Source organism: Mustela putorius, unplaced genomic scaffold (assembly GCF_011764305.1).
Source record: "Mustela putorius furo isolate JIRA1106 unplaced genomic scaffold, ASM1176430v1.1 tig00003911_pilon_pilon_pilon, whole genome shotgun sequence".
Classification (NCBI taxonomy): Eukaryota; Metazoa; Chordata; class Mammalia; order Carnivora; family Mustelidae; genus Mustela; species Mustela putorius.
The window spans coordinates 957,083-975,908 of record NW_025422058.1 but is presented as its reverse complement, the minus strand read 5'-3'; the positions used below and the strand labels follow the sequence as shown (position 1 = coordinate 975,908).

The following is an 18,826-nucleotide window of genomic DNA, read 5'->3' as shown; positions in this document are numbered from 1 at the left end:
AAATGAATGTGACTTTTTTTTTTTTTTAAGGAAGTAATAGCATTTCTACTCTATCTGGCTAAAAAGGCACAGACTCAAATGTTTCAGCCTAATGTGAAAAGCTGTAATGTAACCACATTTACTGATACGTATATATCTTGTATAACCTTGACTAAGAGTCTACTTTTGTTTCCCATGTGAATCTAAAACAGTCTGTTGATACAAAACATCTGATGACAGAGCATCTGGAAGAGTCCGCTCCCACATTTTATTTTCTTCCCCAAAACAGTAACAATGCCAGCCTACACTCACAGTCCTAAAACAGGAATGTATCACTGGGAAAACAGACATGGAAAAATCTCAGTATTTGAAAAAAAAAAATCAGAAACATAGTCTCTTAGCATTACAAACCGTATCTGTAATTTTACGTTCATTTATGTGAAGCTGAAATTATACTTCTTTGACTCCATGTCCTAGATTTAATTTCAGAATAAATAATAATTTTACTGTAAGTTAAAATAAGAAATAGGCAGCATACAAATAAAGGTCAAATGTGAGAGAAACTTGCTCATCTTATTTTTATCTCAAAATGCTACCCAATTTCTAAGAAATTCCTATTTTGCTGGTCTGAAGCTTTGAGCACAGAATAAAAATTTCCTACTTTATAATCACAGACTTGTTATTGTTTAACAATTTATTTCCACTTACAAATCATGCCCTGGAAAGGAAAATAATGCACGAGGGCTTTTAGCAACTGGAAAGTTATTTGATTGCAGCCCTTTTGCAAATATAAATTCCATATTTAACTGTAATCGGCAACCTTTTAAAAGCCTCTTTTGTGCTTAAAACCAGGCTTCCCAGAGCCTGTATCTGTCATAATTGGTTTCTGAAGTCTATATGGCTTGTTTCATTTGCCTTCTGTGTTTAGATTGATAAGAGAACTAGTTTATTAAAAGCAAAGAGGAAGAGAAAGCAAGAGATCATAATACGCAGCATCGCAAACAAGTCAATCTTGTCCAAAATGTCCACCAATGCTTGTGTTTGCTCTATTCTGTCTCTCATTACAGCTGCTGGTAGGGATTATCCAAGCTGCTGAGCTGCCTGCCTTAGACATGGGGGGCACATCTGATCCCTATGTCAAAGTGTTTCTGCTGCCTGATAAAAAGAAGAAATTTGAGACAAAAGTCCACCGAAAGACCCTTAATCCTGTCTTCAATGAGCAATTTACTTTCAAGGTATTTCTTTCTTTCCTTTTTTTTTTTTTTTTTTTTTTTTTTTTTTTTGTACCTACAATGACTTCACTGTGGTTTTCAAGACCAATCTCATCCTGACACATACATAGATGTGCACATAGCCCCTTGTTGAGAGGCTCACAGATGAGTCTATTCAGAATATTTAAAATTCTTAACTTCAGTCCGGTGAGGATTCTATATTGCATTTAGATGTGGTCAGAGTAGGATTTGGCTCAGCCATTTCAGAACAGAATATAGCCTGGGAGATAAAGAGGCTGTCATTCATGTCTCAAAAGGGAGGTCGACTAGGTAAGCCAATAGACTTGCACATGTCCCCCTCTCTAAAATAGAGCCCAAGCAAGAATGAAATCATTCTTTCTCTAAGTCTCAAAGTTCCTGAAAATAAATCACTATCACAGAACCGAGTAAACTGTGTTCCACTGTTTAAATGGTAGCAATTGGCTTTATTCTCGTTGTGAAATTCTGTGTATACACAGCCAATCTGAGCACACCGAAACCATTCTTAACTATCAATAAAAAGAATAGGAATCCTTTGTTTTTCAGCATTTCTAGCCTTTTTCCCCCTCAACGGTCCTCTCTTCCCTAATGGCCTTCATCTTGTTGAGACACCTCAGTTGACAAACAATAACCTAAGGAGATTCTGGCCAAATGATAATGACTGGACAGGGAAACGGGCTTGGTGAGCCTCGGGCATCTCTGCATATACACAGTCCCATAGCTCTTGCCTCGAAGTCATGCACAGAAACAACACTTTCATAGCTCTCTTTAATATGTGGAAAAAAATTTTTAAATGCATTACTTAAAATAATACATTTCTGAAAAATGAAAGGTCTGTGAATATGCCAGCAGGCGGATTCAGAACCCCTCATCTATCAGCCAGCCTTCGCGACAGCATGTGCCTCATGTTGGCAAATACTGCGTAGGAAATAAATGGATGAAACCGAGGGCATGAGTCATTTTCTCAAGCCCTGTTTCCAATTTCGCAAAAGAGCAGTGTCTTTCTCTTCACTCTGAAATTTGACGTTTTAAGACAAAAAAGTCTCCAATGTCTTGTCAGTAATCTCTTTAAAAACTACACTTTTCTATGCCCAGAGAGTTTGTTTAGAGTCTCAATGAAAACATTCTGAAACTACTCAGCTTATGAAGAACTAATCACTATGGCCAATCCACCACAAAACAAAATGAAAATAAAACAAAATACTACAAATGGTAATCACAGTCATACTATTTGACTATATTTTAATATTAATTTAGGTCAGGAGTTTCTAACAACGATTTAGGAAGCAGATTCTTAAATTATTTGAAATATTGGGGGATCTTTGTTTTGAGTTACCCGTATGTTAATTTTAAAAATGTGTTCCTAAAATTTGATGAGGCATGTTTAATTATTAAAATTTTTAAATTGTCTATAAAATTTTGTCAGGTTCCATTTTATTTCAGGAATGTTAATCAAACCATAAATTGATCCAAAGTATAATATATTTTGATACACGGAAGAACCATGATGCTGTTCCAAGAATGGTTAAATTTGCCAGGAGATGTTATAGATTATGCATCCTGAAATGCCAATGGACAGGTTGTTCAAATAGAAGCACAACAATTTTAAGATGATAGGCTTTAAAACTGAGTTCAAGTGGTACCTGGGTGGCTCAGTGGGTTAAAGCCTCTGCCTTTGGTTCAGGTCATGATCCCAGGGTTCTGGGATCAAGCCCTGCATCAGGCTCTCTGCTCAGCAGGGAGCCTGCTTCCCCCCTCTCCCTTTCTGCCTGCCTCTCTGCCCACTTGTGATCTCTGTCTGTCAAATAAATGAATAAAATCTTTAAAAAAAAAAAAAAAACTGAGTTCTTATCCGCTTGACATGAACTTGACATCCCCAACCTAAATGCAGCTTCTTTTCCTCCAAACTCCCAGCTAAAGGAACTACTTATCATTCAGGTAACAAATACAGAAGGCCTACTATATCAGCTTTGTGCTAAATGCCTCACATGTATTCCTTCACTCAGCCTCAAACAGCCTAATGAAATGGGCCCTATTATTATCACTACTTGGTAAATGAGAAGTGTGAAGTTGGTTCACTTGCCCCAGGCCCTTCAGCTAGAAAGTGGGAAAACCCAGGCCCTGGCCTGCCTAACCCCAAGTTCAGTTTTTTTCAACTAATGTTATTTCAAAAGAATCACCAAAAAAAAAAAAAAAAAAAAAGTAATTTTTTTTTTTTAAAAATCCAGAGTGAATTTGGAAATAAGATGAAATTTCTGGAGGTTATCCCTATTCTAAAATTCATCTCTTCCTTTGAAATTCAGCTGTTGGGAAGGGTTTATTTTTTTCTCCCAAAATGAAAAATGTATTGTTCCTCTTTTTTCAATCAAAGTATTTTAATCAGATTCCAAATAGATGACAAGTGACAAAAAAACTCCTGAAAAACTGTAAACTCTTAAACATATACAGTCAAATATGCTTCCTTCCCCTTCCCTTAAACATACAGAATTCATGGAGAAATGTTTGATGGAGCAAAGACAATCGTTTACACTGATAAATAAAAATTGATCAAAACTTCAATACAAGTCTAAACAATTTCTTAATTAGGCATTTCTACTCAGTTACTGAAGTGTAGCTTACTTAGATGGCACTACTCTCCCTGAATATTAAAAATGTCACTAATAAAATCCCAACCCATAGCATCTGTCCCAGATTCATCTGAGCAGCTGGAGAATTCATCAGTTCTTGGCCTTTTGCCACAACTCATCCTAAAAGTGTCATACCTAAGAATGAACTTCAAGATCTATATTATAATGCATCTCTGATATTCAAAACATCCACTTCCTAGTCAGTTCCTGTCAATCAGTAAATTATTTTAGGGAGTAGGTAAGGCAACTTGTGAATTTCATTTCAATCCTTTCTGACTTCTAGCAGATTTATGAAAAGATCTACTGCTCCATTCAATTGTGCCATCCAAATGGCTTGAAAGAGTTAACAGATTTTTTGAAACAAGTTTTCTACCTCAAATAAGTATACCCTGACAAGATAACTGGTAACAATAACAAAATGTTCTACAAGTAAAACTTGTACTACACAGTCAAGTGCAATTAGCTTGGATTATTCTTCTATCAAACAAATTCCCACCTGATCATTCTAATCATTCAAAAGATGAATATTTAAGTGCCTACTGTGTGCCAACACTATTAAACCTTAAGGTGATTATAGCATGACTAATAGTAAGACTCATTATCAATAATACAATAGCTTCTAGAACTTTAGGATAAAGTGATGACTATGGTTGAGCCCCCATTGTCTCCCAATTTAGCTGCAAGTAGTTATTCAAACAAATTAATTTTTTAAAAAGTACAATTATCCCACTTTTGTTTATCCAGCTAGAGTATTAAAATTAAACACTTTGAACAAGTCACACATTTTCAGCATTTTTGTGACTGGATTTTTATCCTCCTCTCTTTTTATTTAGGTGCCCTACTCAGAATTGGGTGGCAAGACCCTGGTGATGGCCGTTTATGACTTTGACCGTTTCTCTAAGCATGACATCATTGGGGAATTTAAAGTCCCCATGAACACAGTGGATTTCGGTCACGTAACTGAGGAATGGCGTGATCTGCAGAGTGCCGAGAAGGAAGAGGTAAGGAAGACATTAGCATTTCTAATACAACGAGCTGTACTCGCCAGTTGCTCCCCACATAATAACCTATTGAAAGAATCTCTCTGCACATGATGATGTGGGCCTCCAGCTGCTGACAGCTGGCAAAATAGGGTTAAGGGATTGATTGCATAACCTTATTAAAAAGCACACAGGTCTTCTGGGTCTTATTTGAAAGAAAAGAGAAAGATTTGCGTGCTGTGTCTATAGATAATTCCCTGTACACACACACACACACACAAACACACACACACACGCCCACTATCTGCTTCCAAAAAGCTTCCAAAATGCCAGACACGCACACATCTACTTCTTTAAAAGGACAGTGAAAAATCATCTTATTCTTTGTATTTTTCCACAATCATTTTGTGTTTTCTACATAGGTTATGTAGCTATTAAACAGAAATCAAATAGCACTTTCCCCTTGATTATGTCTGCATATCACAGACCGTTCATTGTTTCTCCACAGATATCGGAGTATGATGGGTGGAACATCAAATATAATTCACAAAGGCTGATATTAAATCCATTTTTTAAATGACTCACATTTTTATAGTACTCTTCACATTGTTTTTTCCCCCAGTTTTAACAGTTCAGCCCAGAATTTTTCTGTGATTTAAAAAGGGAAGTTCAATATCCTTAGTGCATTTAAGCTACATAATAATCAATTCTATTTGATTATGCTATGCCTGCCTAGCGTTTTTCTGTGCAAATTTTCAACAGGCCAATATCAGAAAGGCAAACAACTCTAACTTCTCTGAATTCCTAAAGCAACAACTTTTCTAGCCATTTCTGGGGTCCTGACCATCCCTTGGGTGATTATAAGCCCAAGGGATTGTCAACAGCCTCCTTCAGGATTTCTAGGATTGTGTCATGTGTGATCCCTTTGGGGCCACCAGGGAGATGAAAGAGAGGCCCAAGCCCTCAGAGAAATTCAGCCAAGCCCATTACCTGGGAGTCCTCTCAACCTGAGATTTTCTATGATCTATGTAACTCAGTGAGGTTTTAGAACAGGTTTGTTGATTGCTGTACTGCAATCAAATCTTATTAGTGCTCTAAAATTATTATGTGGTTGTAAAAAAAGGAATAAAAGGTATTTGAGCTGAGCTCTTCTTTCCTTTTGGAAAGAAAGATATATAACTTAACCAAGTATGTTAGTCAGAATTAGATCCGTGGATACTGAAATCAATTTAGCCCCACTGTGGATATTATTTTAAAAAACCATGCAAGGATAATATTGAGTTTTTAAATTTTGTTATGTTTATAAGTAGTTCTTCTCTTTGAGTGCACTAGTATCAATATTAAATCCAACATGTTTGAAAACAATCACTTGATCATAATGTTTCTAATTATTGAGCAAAGTAATGAGCTGTTTTGTTGAATTTTTATATTTTGTTGAAAGGTTTTACTTTATCAATTCCTTGCAGTTGGGGTGCACAGTGGGACTATAACAAATACTTATTAACAGAAAGGGGTTTTATTAGCTGAATGGTTAGTGGTTCGCCTGTTGTGTATCAGAATATGACCCACTCATCCTTCACAATAGTTACCTGTCCAGAGTTCATACTGCTCACCTTCACCTGATCACTATCAAGTGGTATGATATTCCAAGATCATATTTACCTGGGTTTCTGAAAAGTTGGCAAATATTTTTGCCTGAGTTAAGAAAATATTTAAGAAAAAAAATAAGGAAAATGTAAGCCATCTAGCAGTTCTCCTCTTTTGAAAATTCTTTGAATATGAACAGAGTTTTAGACTTGGCAATAGGCCGACAGGCTTGGCTCTAGACTCGAGCAGAGAAGATAGACTGACCAAAAAGAATCCCATTTTTCTTTTCACCCCCTTACTTGCTCTCTTCTTTCTCTCTTTTCTATTTCCTTCTTTCTTCTTCCATGTCTTCTCTCCCTATCTATGACTCTTGTAGCCCAACTCATTCAAAAATATTATGTGGATATTTACTAGGTAGCACTACATTTCTAGAACTGTGTAAGTACTAAACAAAGTGAATGGGTAGCCCCGGCTCCGGCTTTCAGGGAATATAGTGTGGTCTCCTTTTCCTTCCTCATGCCAATCTTTGTGTTACTCATGGTCGGTGACCCTGGTTTTAGGAAAAAGTCCTGTCTGAAAATCAAACACTCCTGGGTTTCAATTCTGACAAGTCCATTTACCAGATCAGAGAAGTTGGACATGCTACTTAAGCTCTCTAAAATTCAGTCTGTTGATCTAGGAAGGGTTTTACCATCATCTACCCCTTGTCTTCCAGATTAAGTAGAATAGAGTATTAAGTGCCCAGTAGAGAGCCTGGTATGCAGTAAGTGAGCAAGAGATCGCCCATTCTTTCTTCTTGGCCAATCTTTTCTGTGGTCTTTTACTTTGTTTTTACCTCCCTATTCATTCTGGCCTTTTCCCTCTATCCAAATCTACTTCTCTCTTCTTTTTCTCACCACCATTCTACTTACTGAATGTCTCTGCAAGTTTTTAATGGGAAATAATTCTACAACCACATTTTTAAACTCTTGAGTCTTTCCTCTTTGATATCTACTTGGGAAGAGCAATTTTTAGTTTGAAGTTGAGGGACTATTTCCTTTTATCATGATATAGGAAGCCTCATAAAACAGATGTCTAGCTTATGAAATAGCTCCAGATGACTACAACCAGGTGTAAACTTTCTCATAATAAATGAAGTAAGATTCCAATCACATTTTTGTACCTGAATAATTACTTATTCTCACTGATACACACTCTATTTATTTCATGCTACTGTCCATTAACTGCAGGAAAATTATAGTTGTATGACTATTCTGTAGTCCAGATTTACTTTGGTTCTCACAATTTTAAAGATACTGTTTTTCCATTTTACATGAACAATTCTGTTCATGATTTTCATTTTCCTTTTATCTAACAGTGTTGAGTGTTGTTTTTAATATAAAAAGTGAAAGGTATTTACAAAAGTGAGGAAAAAGGGAATTCAAGAAACAGCTTTGGAATCTAGAAACCGAGGCACTCATCACAGTAGTCTGGTTCAGGTTGGCACTTGGATTTAAACAAGTTAAATCCAACCCGCTGAGATCCAACCCTGTGATTTTGGCTTTATTGCCAGAAAGTTAAAAATCATAAAAGTCATAAGATAGTGAAGCAATTATGTAAGTTAAAAATTTGTTATTTTAGTGATCAGCTAAATGTGCAAGCAGTTTAGGGGAGACAAGGGGATATAGCCTTATCTGGAAGTTACCAAGCACATGTTGAAAATGTAAAGGTGTGTGAAAGAGATAAGCTATGCCAGGAAGAGCCCTAACAAGCACAGGGCTCCCACTGTTAGATTCTAGCCCCTAGGGAAAGCATCTCTGGTCAGATTTCCATTCCGAATTGGTAAGTTTCTCTGACACAGTCAAAGCCTCCTTACTGGTTTAAGTTCACTCAAGGTGTCTTGCCTTCTGCCTTCTAACAGATAAAGATGGAATTTGACTTTACAGACCACTAGACCTTTTTCTTTCTTTTTGTTTCTTTAAAACAGAAAAGTACATCCTCTGAGTGGAGAGACAATAACAAAGCTTTTCTTTTTTCCCTTTTTTTAGGATAGGGCCTCAAAAATCATCTTTTACAAAAGGCTTTTTAATCACCCATTTGCAAAATGTTTCTACTATTATAACTTCAGGCTAGGTTTTTGAGATTTTCTTTTTAATCATTCAATAAATATTGATGCTGCCCACCGGTCAAACCTGAACCCAGCCCTCATACTTTTATAATAGTCCAGATTGATACAACTGCTTAATTACTTCAAATGTTATAATGAATGGCTAAAATTCCATTTTTCTTTTCTTCTTAAATTTTATGATTTTAGAAATTGTCTTAGTTCTGCACCCCAGCATCAGTTATCTTTAAAGCACTTAGTTCCTTTTTTTTTTTTGCATTTTATCCCTAATTTTTATGTATTTTTAGTATTTTGTCCCTAATTTATATATTTTAACCTCCATAGATACCGCCAGAAAACAACTGAGCCTTTTTTTCTTTTTACTTTCAAACAAGAAATTTTTTTCCTCCATTAGAGAATAAGTCTATCACCTCTGCTTTGTGTGGAATTTGTTAAAGAGTGGTTTTTAAATGAGATTCGGTAATCCAGTGCAAATGGGAAAAAAATTGATTGCTGAATTAAAGCTAGTTGGAACATAATTTAATTAGTACCCAAGCAGAAGGGTAGAGAAACTACTTTATTGCCTTAATAGAAAATCAATTTTGCAACAAAATTTCACATTTTTAAGCCTAATTAGAAAAACATTTACTTCACAGAAAAGCATTTGGAAAATACATATTCAGTCAAATGGCAAAAATTGTTCCAACTCCAATGGTCAATTACTTGATATTTCTTTGGAATGAGTTAAAGTCATTATTCCTTACGACATCTCTTATGGCCAAAGATCATAAAAGAACTGATGTTATTTCTAAGTGTACTTAGTAGTCAGATGGTAACTCATACCCTCTGAGAATCTCTGCACAGCAAATCAATGCCGTGAATGGAAATCCTCCCAAAGGTTAATTGGTGGAATTTAAACATGGATGCCAATAAGAACCTTCCTTGTCATTTACAATGTATCACATTAGAGAAGTCCACCAAAGACACCTATTTTGATCCATAACATTACAGAAAATTATATTTATTTGTTTTTGGTTTTTTTACTTGTTCATTGTCTGCCTTTCCTCCCTTCCCCGCCAGCCTTAAGACTATAAGCTCCATCCCAGCTGTGGTCATACCTATTGTTCCCCGCTATGAGACCCAATTTGATCACAGGGGCAAGCACACAGTAGGTGTGCAAAAATATTTTTGATTGAAGGAATGGGGGAAGGTGTTTATTATACTGTGAGATATTTCAGAACTCCCTTTTTAAAGTCCCTATCAGTAACAGTAATTCTGTTCTTGTTTTATAAATGAAGTCCAGGATCTTCTGAAAGCCCATCAACAAAATACACCAGCATTAAACAATGAAAATGGTTTACTAGCTTTAAGTATTTTGGTCTTTCTTTTTTTCAGGATTTTATTTATTTATTTGAGAGAAAGAAAGAGAGAGCACACGTGAGCAGGGAGAGGGGCAGAGGCACAGAATCTCAAGCGGACTTTGTCCAATGTGGGCTCTACCTCATGACCCGTGAGATCATGACCTGAGCCAAAACCAAGAGTCAGATGTTCACCTGACTGAGCCACCCAGGCACCCCAGTCTGTTTCTTTTAAAAGCGAGGCAGTGTAGATGCTTAGCAAAATCACTGTTGTTACTGCTTTTGTTGATGGTCATTAAGATGATGATAGTTGTTAAGGCTTATTCAGTATGGTGTTCTCTTCAGCATTCTTGTCACCCTGTTTTCATGATGCACAGAAAGCCTTGTGGTTTAGCTTAGTTTAACTTTATCTGAAAAATTAAGACTTAGTGAAAGCTATGATGTCAGTCTCTGCTTGCAACATGGAAATTTACCAAGGAAGAAGTGGAGAAGAATCAACACCAAGGAGACTTCAAAGAATATGAACAAATATCTAAGTTTATCATAGTATTAATCACTACTCAGATTTATAACACAATAGAGATGATATAGTGGTATTCAGTTGTCTTATAATAAGACCATGATATAATTTAATGCATTTAGTATATATATGTTCATTTTATAGGACTTGGAATATAATAATTCCATTTCAACTATTACAGAAGTAGAGTTGCCTTTGATTTTTTAGCATGTTTTTGGCCATAGCTATGGTTTACTTGATTTTGAGTCTTCAGTTAGAATTTCAATCTCCAATTATAACAGTATTGCTATGCATAACAAGCATTGTCTGCTCCACAATGTGGTTTCTAAGAACATCATAGGAAAAAGAAAATAACTTGAAATATCCCTCTAGTGTGTAGTAGCACTTGATGGCCTTTCTAGTTAAGAAGACTTTTTTCACGCACAAATGGACGAGACCAATCCTCACTTCACTGAGTTTCTAAATGAAAATTTAATATCATTTTATTTTTCATTGTGAATTCTCTAGAAAAGTAATCTAAATTTAGACTTTAAAGAATTAAATTGGGGGAGAGCGATGCTGGGTATTTTCAAAATACCTCTGATGACCTTGCATTGTCCTACTTCAACCTGCTGCACTGCTCTCCCCTTCACAACTCTCACCACCCAGAGGCCTGTATTCCCAGCTCTGCTCTCATTTCCAAAACTCGCCTTTATTAAAACTCACTTTAACTTCACCACCTAAGCTATAAACACAAATAATAAAAGCTACCTTTCACTGAGAGTCTACTATATGCCAACAAAAAGAGTTCTCACAACACTCTTCAAAACTGGCATTATTGTATCTATGTACAAAATGAAGGGATGAGACCTGAAGCCCAGGATAGTCTGAGTAATTTGTCCAAGTTCATACAACTGATGGCAGAGCTAAAATTCAAACATAGGTCTAAAGCCCACACTTTTCTATTTAACCATACTGTCTTCATTAGGCAGTCTTTGCCAGTCATTTCTGCCCCCAAAATACAGCTGTAAACTCAATTTAAATACAATAACAAAAAACCAACTGATGGGAACTAGTTTTTCTCAGCTTTGACTTATTTTTTTCAGAATCTTAACATTTGGTCAGTCTGCTTTGACAACTTACACATTGTTAAAACTTACATATATATATATATATATATATACACACACACATATATATATACACACACACATATATATATACACACACATATATACATATATTATACATTTATATATATTATATATATTTTATATATATTTTCCCCTCATATACATATATATATATATTTTTTCCCCCTCCAATATTATAATATATTGCAAATGTATGTAAGATAGTAAAAAAAAAAAAAAAAAAAAACAGCTCTGGCATTTTGTTTCTTTTAAATATTTCAAATACTCAGCATGAACTCCTGCCCAAGATACAAAGTCTGCAAATGCCAAAGTACTCATTAATACAAACATGTTATTATTTACTCATGAGTGCTGATGAACTTAATGAAGGCAGAGGGATTTCTCTTTGCATTTAAAAAAAATAAATAGAATATAAATTCCTATCCATTCATTTAAAATGCAGTATCTATGCAATTAGTATAAAAATATATTGTAAAGTATATGAAGTATATAAAACAAAAAATTAACACTCGCATATGGGAAGTGGCAATAATAGTAACAAAACTTTATAAGGTAAAATAATAAAAGCTTCAGGAAGAGCAGAGTAAGAAGTATAAATTCAAATGTACCATATGTTTTAAGCAACAAGAAAAAACATGGACAGGGAGGCCCCCCCTGAAGACTGGAAAAAAGTGAACCAGTCGTTAAAACAGAGAATTGGAAGAGGCAGAAAGAAATGGAGACTGCCCTCCAGAAGCGAAAAAAAGGTCAGCTAGAGCAAATTTTCAGAGCTGAGACCGCCAGCACCAGGTCCAGCCAACAGTGGAGTGCGAGCTTGAACAGATACCCTACAACTGGATAAACGAGACTGAGCAAAGCAGTGCGCTGACAGCGCGTTTCTTAAGCGTCAGCCGGACGAATCTAGACTCTGGTCATTAAGTGAACCTTGTTCTTCCCAAGGACAAGACTTGGGCTAGGAGAGCCAGACCCACATCTATGCCAACACTCTACTAACTGCTTCTCTCACGTGATTTCATGTAATTCTTGGGGCAGTCCTGTGGGGGTGACTCCTCTTCTCCCTGTTCCACATATTAGAAAATATAATTTGGGCGCCTGGGTGGCTCAGAGGATTAAGCCTCTGCCTTCAGCTCGGGTCATGGCCTCAGGGTCCCGGGATCGAGTCCCGTATTGGGCTTTCTGCTCAGCAGGGAGCCTACTTCCCCTACCCCTGCCTGCCTTTCTGCCTACTTGTAATCATCTCTCTCTCTCTGTGTCAAATAAATAAATAAAATCTTAGGAAAAAAAAAAAAAGAGAAAAGAAAAGAAAATTTGCCCAGTGCCATCCATAAACAAACAACAGAGCACAGATTTAGACCCAGGTCTGCCTGAATCACAAGCCCATTTTCTCTCTACTCTGCCATACAGCCACTCAGCTGACGAAAGCTCAGGGAGTACATGGATGTGGTCTCATGCACCTCCTCTCCAGAGCCTATCACTGCACTTGGAACACCCACAGTGTTTAAATATTTCCAAGTGAACCGAGAAAATTAGAAAGAGATGAGAATTTTTTCGAACATACATCCTGAGTTATACCACCTTCAGGGAAGTCATCTTTGAAAGATGCCCAGTTGTCCCAGGGTACTGCTTTTATGGTACCCCAAAATCTTTTGAATTCTATCTTCTCCCTCCAGGAGTCTCTCTCAGTGTACAGTACATTCTTTTCTCAATAGTGGCTTCTTTTTGTCTTCCCAAGGTACATTTTATTGAAATGGCTGTAAACTCTTTAGTGTCCTGTAGGAATGGATGATCAAATGGAGAAAAGCAATTTTAGTTACTGTGGTAAAATAAGAGGATGGATGTTCTTGTAAGCTTTGTAATCTGACTCTGGCCAAAATGTTGCAAGTATTAGCATCATTGTGTGGTCTCTCACATGGGTCACTATGGGAAAAATTATTAGGAGATACAAGTTCTGACACATATAATATGAAGGAATCCAATTGTTTTAATAGCAACTGATGTAAGGGTTAGGCTTTCTTTTAACTCAAAGAATATAAAGGTTGTCAGTTGAATTTTGAGTAAAGCAGAGTAGAGTAGTTTAGAAGCACGGATTTTTGAATACAGATTGATAGAGCACCAGTGAAGAGTGGGAGTTGAAAGGGGAACAAACAGAAAAAAACAAAATGGGGAAAATGACATAGGTAAGAACAATCTTGCCTGTATCAAGTTTATTATTGAAATAGTGAAGAGGTTCTTGAGTGGGAAGCAATGTGATCAATGCAGAATGTCTTACTCTGTCATGTCCGCCATCTTCCCCACATTTGGATCTTTTACAATGTAATCCTTTCTGGGGAGTTCATCATATGTTTTACAACTTTTTTTTTTATTATCTTGTTTGTGAATTCTTCAAATTAAATGTTTTTACCTTCTGTCTCACTCCTACCTCACTCTGAGCAGGCCAAATGTTTGTGTTGTGAAATCCGTAATCCATTACAATCTGTTACTCTGCAAGTAATGAAATGTCAGCAGTTGAGTTGTACTGTGTGTACTACAGAAAAAAGGAGAACGAGAACTCGCTGAGAAGCACCAGCTTAAATAACTAAAAGATCAAAGAGAAGGAGCATCCACACCCACACTTGCTTGTTTTAAACAAGGCTAAAAGTTTTTTATGAATTTTATGAACAAGAGTCTCCAAATTGTTTTGAGTTACTTTAATTCATTTATTTTTATTTATTCAGCATGTATGTATTAAGACCCTTTTATTAGCCAGAGACGATGCCAGTTTTCAGGACTACAACACTAAAGAAGACAGACCCATTAAGCTTAGACAGTTATACTTTTATGGTGACACAGCACTGTAGGGGAGATTAAAGCTCTGGCCTTGGACTCAGCCTATGTGGACCCAACCATGACTCCACTTACTATCAGTGTTGCTTAACCCTTCCTAAAAATGGGTTATTACCCACCTGCGTGAGCTAAGATACACTCTAAATTAGTGTACACTAAGATACACTCTAAATCAATCACATGAAGTACTTAGAACAATTCTTGGCACCTAATAAACTCTGAGTAAATGTTATTCTTATTGTTGGAAACACAAACCAGTCCCCTTCTTTCCTTGTCATCAAACAAACAAACAAAAAAACCCATCACCCTGACCACTACACCTGTATCTTTCTTTTTGTGAAGACTTAGACAGACCCAGCGTTCAGAGGGCATTGTCAGGCACGGTTTTGATCAAAAGGAGGTGTCTGAACACAGATCCCAAGTCTGAGAAGTATGAAAAGAGGTCTTAAATAATAATGGGGGGGAAGGCAATTTACCTCCTAAGTGTATACCCAAGAAAAATGGAGGCACATGTACACACACACACACACACCACCAAAACAAACAAACAAAAAAAACTGTATGAGAATGTTCACAGCAGTGTTTTTTAACAGCCAAAAATCAGAAGGAGCTCAAACTTCCATCAGGGGGTAAATAATTCAACATGCTATATACATATAACAGAATATTATTCAGCCACACACACAAAGAGCAAGGCCGCACTGATACAGGCTACAATACAGATGAACCAGAAGAGGCAAATCCGCAGACTGACGGGGGCCGAAGGCTGGGAGTTGGGGGGTTCAGTGGGGAGGAATGAAGAATGACTGCTAATGGGTATGGGTTTCTTTGTGGGTAATGAAAGTATTCTAAAATTAGGGAGTGATGATGGTTACACAATTCTGCAGATACCAACATCCACTGAATTAGACCATTTAAGAGGGTGAATTTTATGTTAGGGGAATTTTATCTCAGGAAAGCAGTTTTTCCAGAAGTGTTTCAAGCACTGAAACCCTAAATAAGGAAGCCTGATGTTTGAGGTTGATCCACAGCCCCATTTGAAATCATACTCGGGTACACTGTTGGTTCTTTCCTGATGTGGTTTGAAAAGTTTAGAGAGGTTTCCTCAAAGTATTCTGGTTTCCCTTTGAACCACAGCATTTGTCTCCAAGATCATGCTCTCTCACCACATGGCTCTTGATATAAGGTCAACACTAACATCCTTGGGTTGGAAAGAACGCAGGCCTATGCACAGGCCACGTGGCTAGCCAGGGAGAACCCAGGATTCAGACACCAGTGCTTGATTCCAAAGCCATTGTCTCCTGGTCTATACACCTCCGGGTAGGAAGTGTTAGTCTTAATTCTCCTGACATATAAACATTGTTTGAAAAATATGAAGACTAATCCTTTTACAGTCTGTCTCTACACCACAGCTTCTCAAATTCCCCCAGTCATTTAGTCACTCTTTTCTGGGCCCTTTCTCGCAACATTATGCATTTTTTGAGGTAGAAACTGATACATAATAAACGCACTCCTATGAAATGTACATTTCAGCGTGTCTTCACTGTTTTGTCCACCACTATAACCACCACTGCAGGCAAGCTGTAGAAGGTTTCTTACTCCAGAAAAAGTCCCACGTGCCTCTTTGTCATCAATCCCCGGTGCCTAGAAGTAATCCATTCTGCTTTTTCTCACCATGGCTTAGTTTGCCTGTTTTGAACTACATATAAATGGAATCCTACTGTTCTGGGTCCAGATTCTTTTGGTCCAGATGTTTCTGGGATTCTTCATAAAGCTGCATGCCACAGTTCTCTCCTTATAACTTAGTGTTCTAGTGCATGAAAAGGCCACAATTTACCCATTTTTGTGTTGATGGACATTGGGGTTGTTTCCAGTTTTGAATTATGATGAACAGAGCAAAGTACTTGCCCACCTTTCTGGGGACACATGCTTTCATTTCACCCAGCACTACTAGTTCATACGGAGGTGTATGTATCATGTTTTCTTAAGCTAAAGTGACCAGCACCCCAGGTAATAAATAGTCCAAGTAGAATTGTACTGGGATATTTACTATCTGGGATTCAATAGTATCTTCTCACTTTAAGGAGCCTCCTTCATGATGCTCAGCTCACTTTCATCCTTGATCTTGACAGTGTATTATCTATGTTATGCCATGCACTTGGCACCTTATTACATGCAGCCCTGTTGTGCAAGTGTAACTGCTTAGCCACATAACGCTCATACATGGAAAGATGCCTGGTTTGCCTGTTTTGTTGACTATGCAGGTGGGGTATGAGCTCCTTCCAAGGGAAGTATTTCATACTTTTGCACATCATCATGAGTGAGCACCCAAGAAAAAGCATGGAATGGGTCAAGTGAGGATATAATTCTGCGTCCAAATCCCATCAACTTTCTAAGCCTCTTTTCTTTTTATGAAAAATGCAAAATAGAGTATGTACTTTTACATTTGAAAACTGTTTTTTCCAATGGTGTGTACTAAATATATAGTTATGCAACCACTAAAACAACCTAATTTTAGGATATTTCCATCGCCCCAAAAAGAAACTTCATGCCCATTTGCAATCATTCCCATTCCTACCTCTCATCCAGAGGCCACTGTTAATCTATTCCCTGTCCCTATGGATTTGCCTATTCTAGACTTTGCCTATCAGTGTAATCCTGTAATATGTGGCCTTAGAAAGTCTAATGTTGGGACGCCTGGATGGCTTAGTCAGATAAGCATCTAATTTTGACTCAGGTCATGATCTCAGGGTTGTAGGATCAAGCCCCACCTGAAGCTATGTGCTGGGCATGGAGTCCGCTTAAGATTCTCTTTCCCTCCCTCTCTATTCCTCCCCGCCCCAAACCCCCTGCCCACCCTTGCCTTGTGCTCTTTCTCCCACTCTCAAAAAAAAAAAAAAAAAAAAAAAAAAAAGGAAAGAAAAAGAAAAGATTAATGCCAAATAAATTCCTAAAGTAAGTGGATACATTGAATAATGAGTCACCTTGTTTGATGGGGCAAAATCTATCCTTTGCAGTTCTGTTTAACAATTACGGGACATTTTTTCCCTCTTACTGTGGGGCCAGTGACAGTCTCAGTATCTCTGGGCCATTCCTGTCCCCCGCTTTCCAGATTTCAAGTGCCTTCAGGCAAAGTGGAATGGCACCTAAGTTTTTGGAAAAGCTGATGAAAGAATTCTCCGTGGGTCTACTTCAAACAGAACGATCCTGCACTTGTTGTCTCCTGCTCCCTTACCTGCTCTCTCCCCTGTTCTTCATCTCTTCATAAGAGGAACTCCAGGGACAAAAAGAAACTATTTAGTTTACTTTCTTGTTCCACTTTTAATGTCCCCCAAGTCATCAATAATATGCGATTATTTTCTCCCTGAGATGGCCAGGAATGTACGTCAGAGTGCTCACTGGAGTGTCTTTCTGCTGGGCTCCAGGAGCAGGCAAATTCCGGCGTGGAAAACAGGAGAGCCTGGGCCACCAGGTGAACCCAAAGCCCAGCAAATCCAGCCGTGAGCAAACCATCCGCATATGCATTTTAAAATGCTTAGAGGGCGGTGTTCTTAGAAGTGATGCCTTTCATCCTAGAATGAGCCCTTGCTTTCAACATCCTTTCTGAAAGTAACTTCAAAAATCAGGATTTTTTTTTTTCATGTGAAACATAATTTATGCTCAAGGACAATTTTCTGGACTTCAGGGAACACCAGAGCATAGGGATGAACATTTCAGAGTAAAGCACAAGGTCCCGCAGACAATGCTATTTTTTTTTTTTTAAGTACTTAGAGAATGAGAAGACTTGGCTGTAAGTTTCAAACACTTTGGCATGTGGTGAGAGGTTGTGTTTACCAAAAGTTAATCAACTACTCTTCAGTGTAAGATGTTATTTCTACATAAATAAATCAATATTCTGACAAGGTACTCCCCTGAAGTCTTGCTTTCTGCTGGTGTTCAAGGAGAGAAGAGGGAGGCAACGACCTTCTGGAACCAGCATGGCAGGAATAGTCTGTTCTTAATTGTATCTCAGGGTCAAAAAATAAAAATAAAGTTGAGATTAGAATTTGAAATAGGTCAAGAGTCTGGAGTTTTATGTTTTGATTTTGGAACACATTTTTCAACAGCTTAAGTCATAAAGAGGGAATGCAGACAGTCTTTGAAATACTAATATAGAATCAACGTCTATGTTTGACTTAAGATTCTGAGGAGAGATGTACACTCTGTTTGAGGCCACTGACTTTCCAAGTACTATCATACTGCTATTTTGTTTATATTGAGGCCATGTTTGAAAATTACACGAAGGCTCTAGAACCTGCGTGTCACAGTAGACTTGCCTAATTTTAAGGGGTAAAAAGTCATCCATGTTTCTATTTGGTACACTATTTGCAAGGCTCTATTAACCAGAAAAATCAGGTAGAGCAACACTTACCATATATATATTCCCATCTCCAGTGTTTATATGAGCCAGGCACTGTGCTAAGTATGGTAGCTCATTTACTCCTAA

The 18,826-nt window shown here is 37.4% G+C and overlaps 1 protein-coding gene across 3 annotated transcripts in view; it reads left to right on the top strand.

Moving 5' to 3' along the window:
- The window catches only part of SYT1 (synaptotagmin 1), a 540,926-nt gene that overhangs the window by 394,775 nt on the left and 127,325 nt on the right, over window positions 1-18,826 (top strand). For all 3 annotated transcript variants that reach the window (XM_004752358.3, XM_004752356.3, XM_004752357.3), the window contains 2 exons: window positions 1,047-1,214; window positions 4,690-4,857. In XM_004752358.3, coding sequence (XP_004752415.1) covers window positions 1,047-1,214; window positions 4,690-4,857 — 336 coding nt within the window. The remainder of the gene's footprint in view (window positions 1-1,046; window positions 1,215-4,689; window positions 4,858-18,826) is intronic.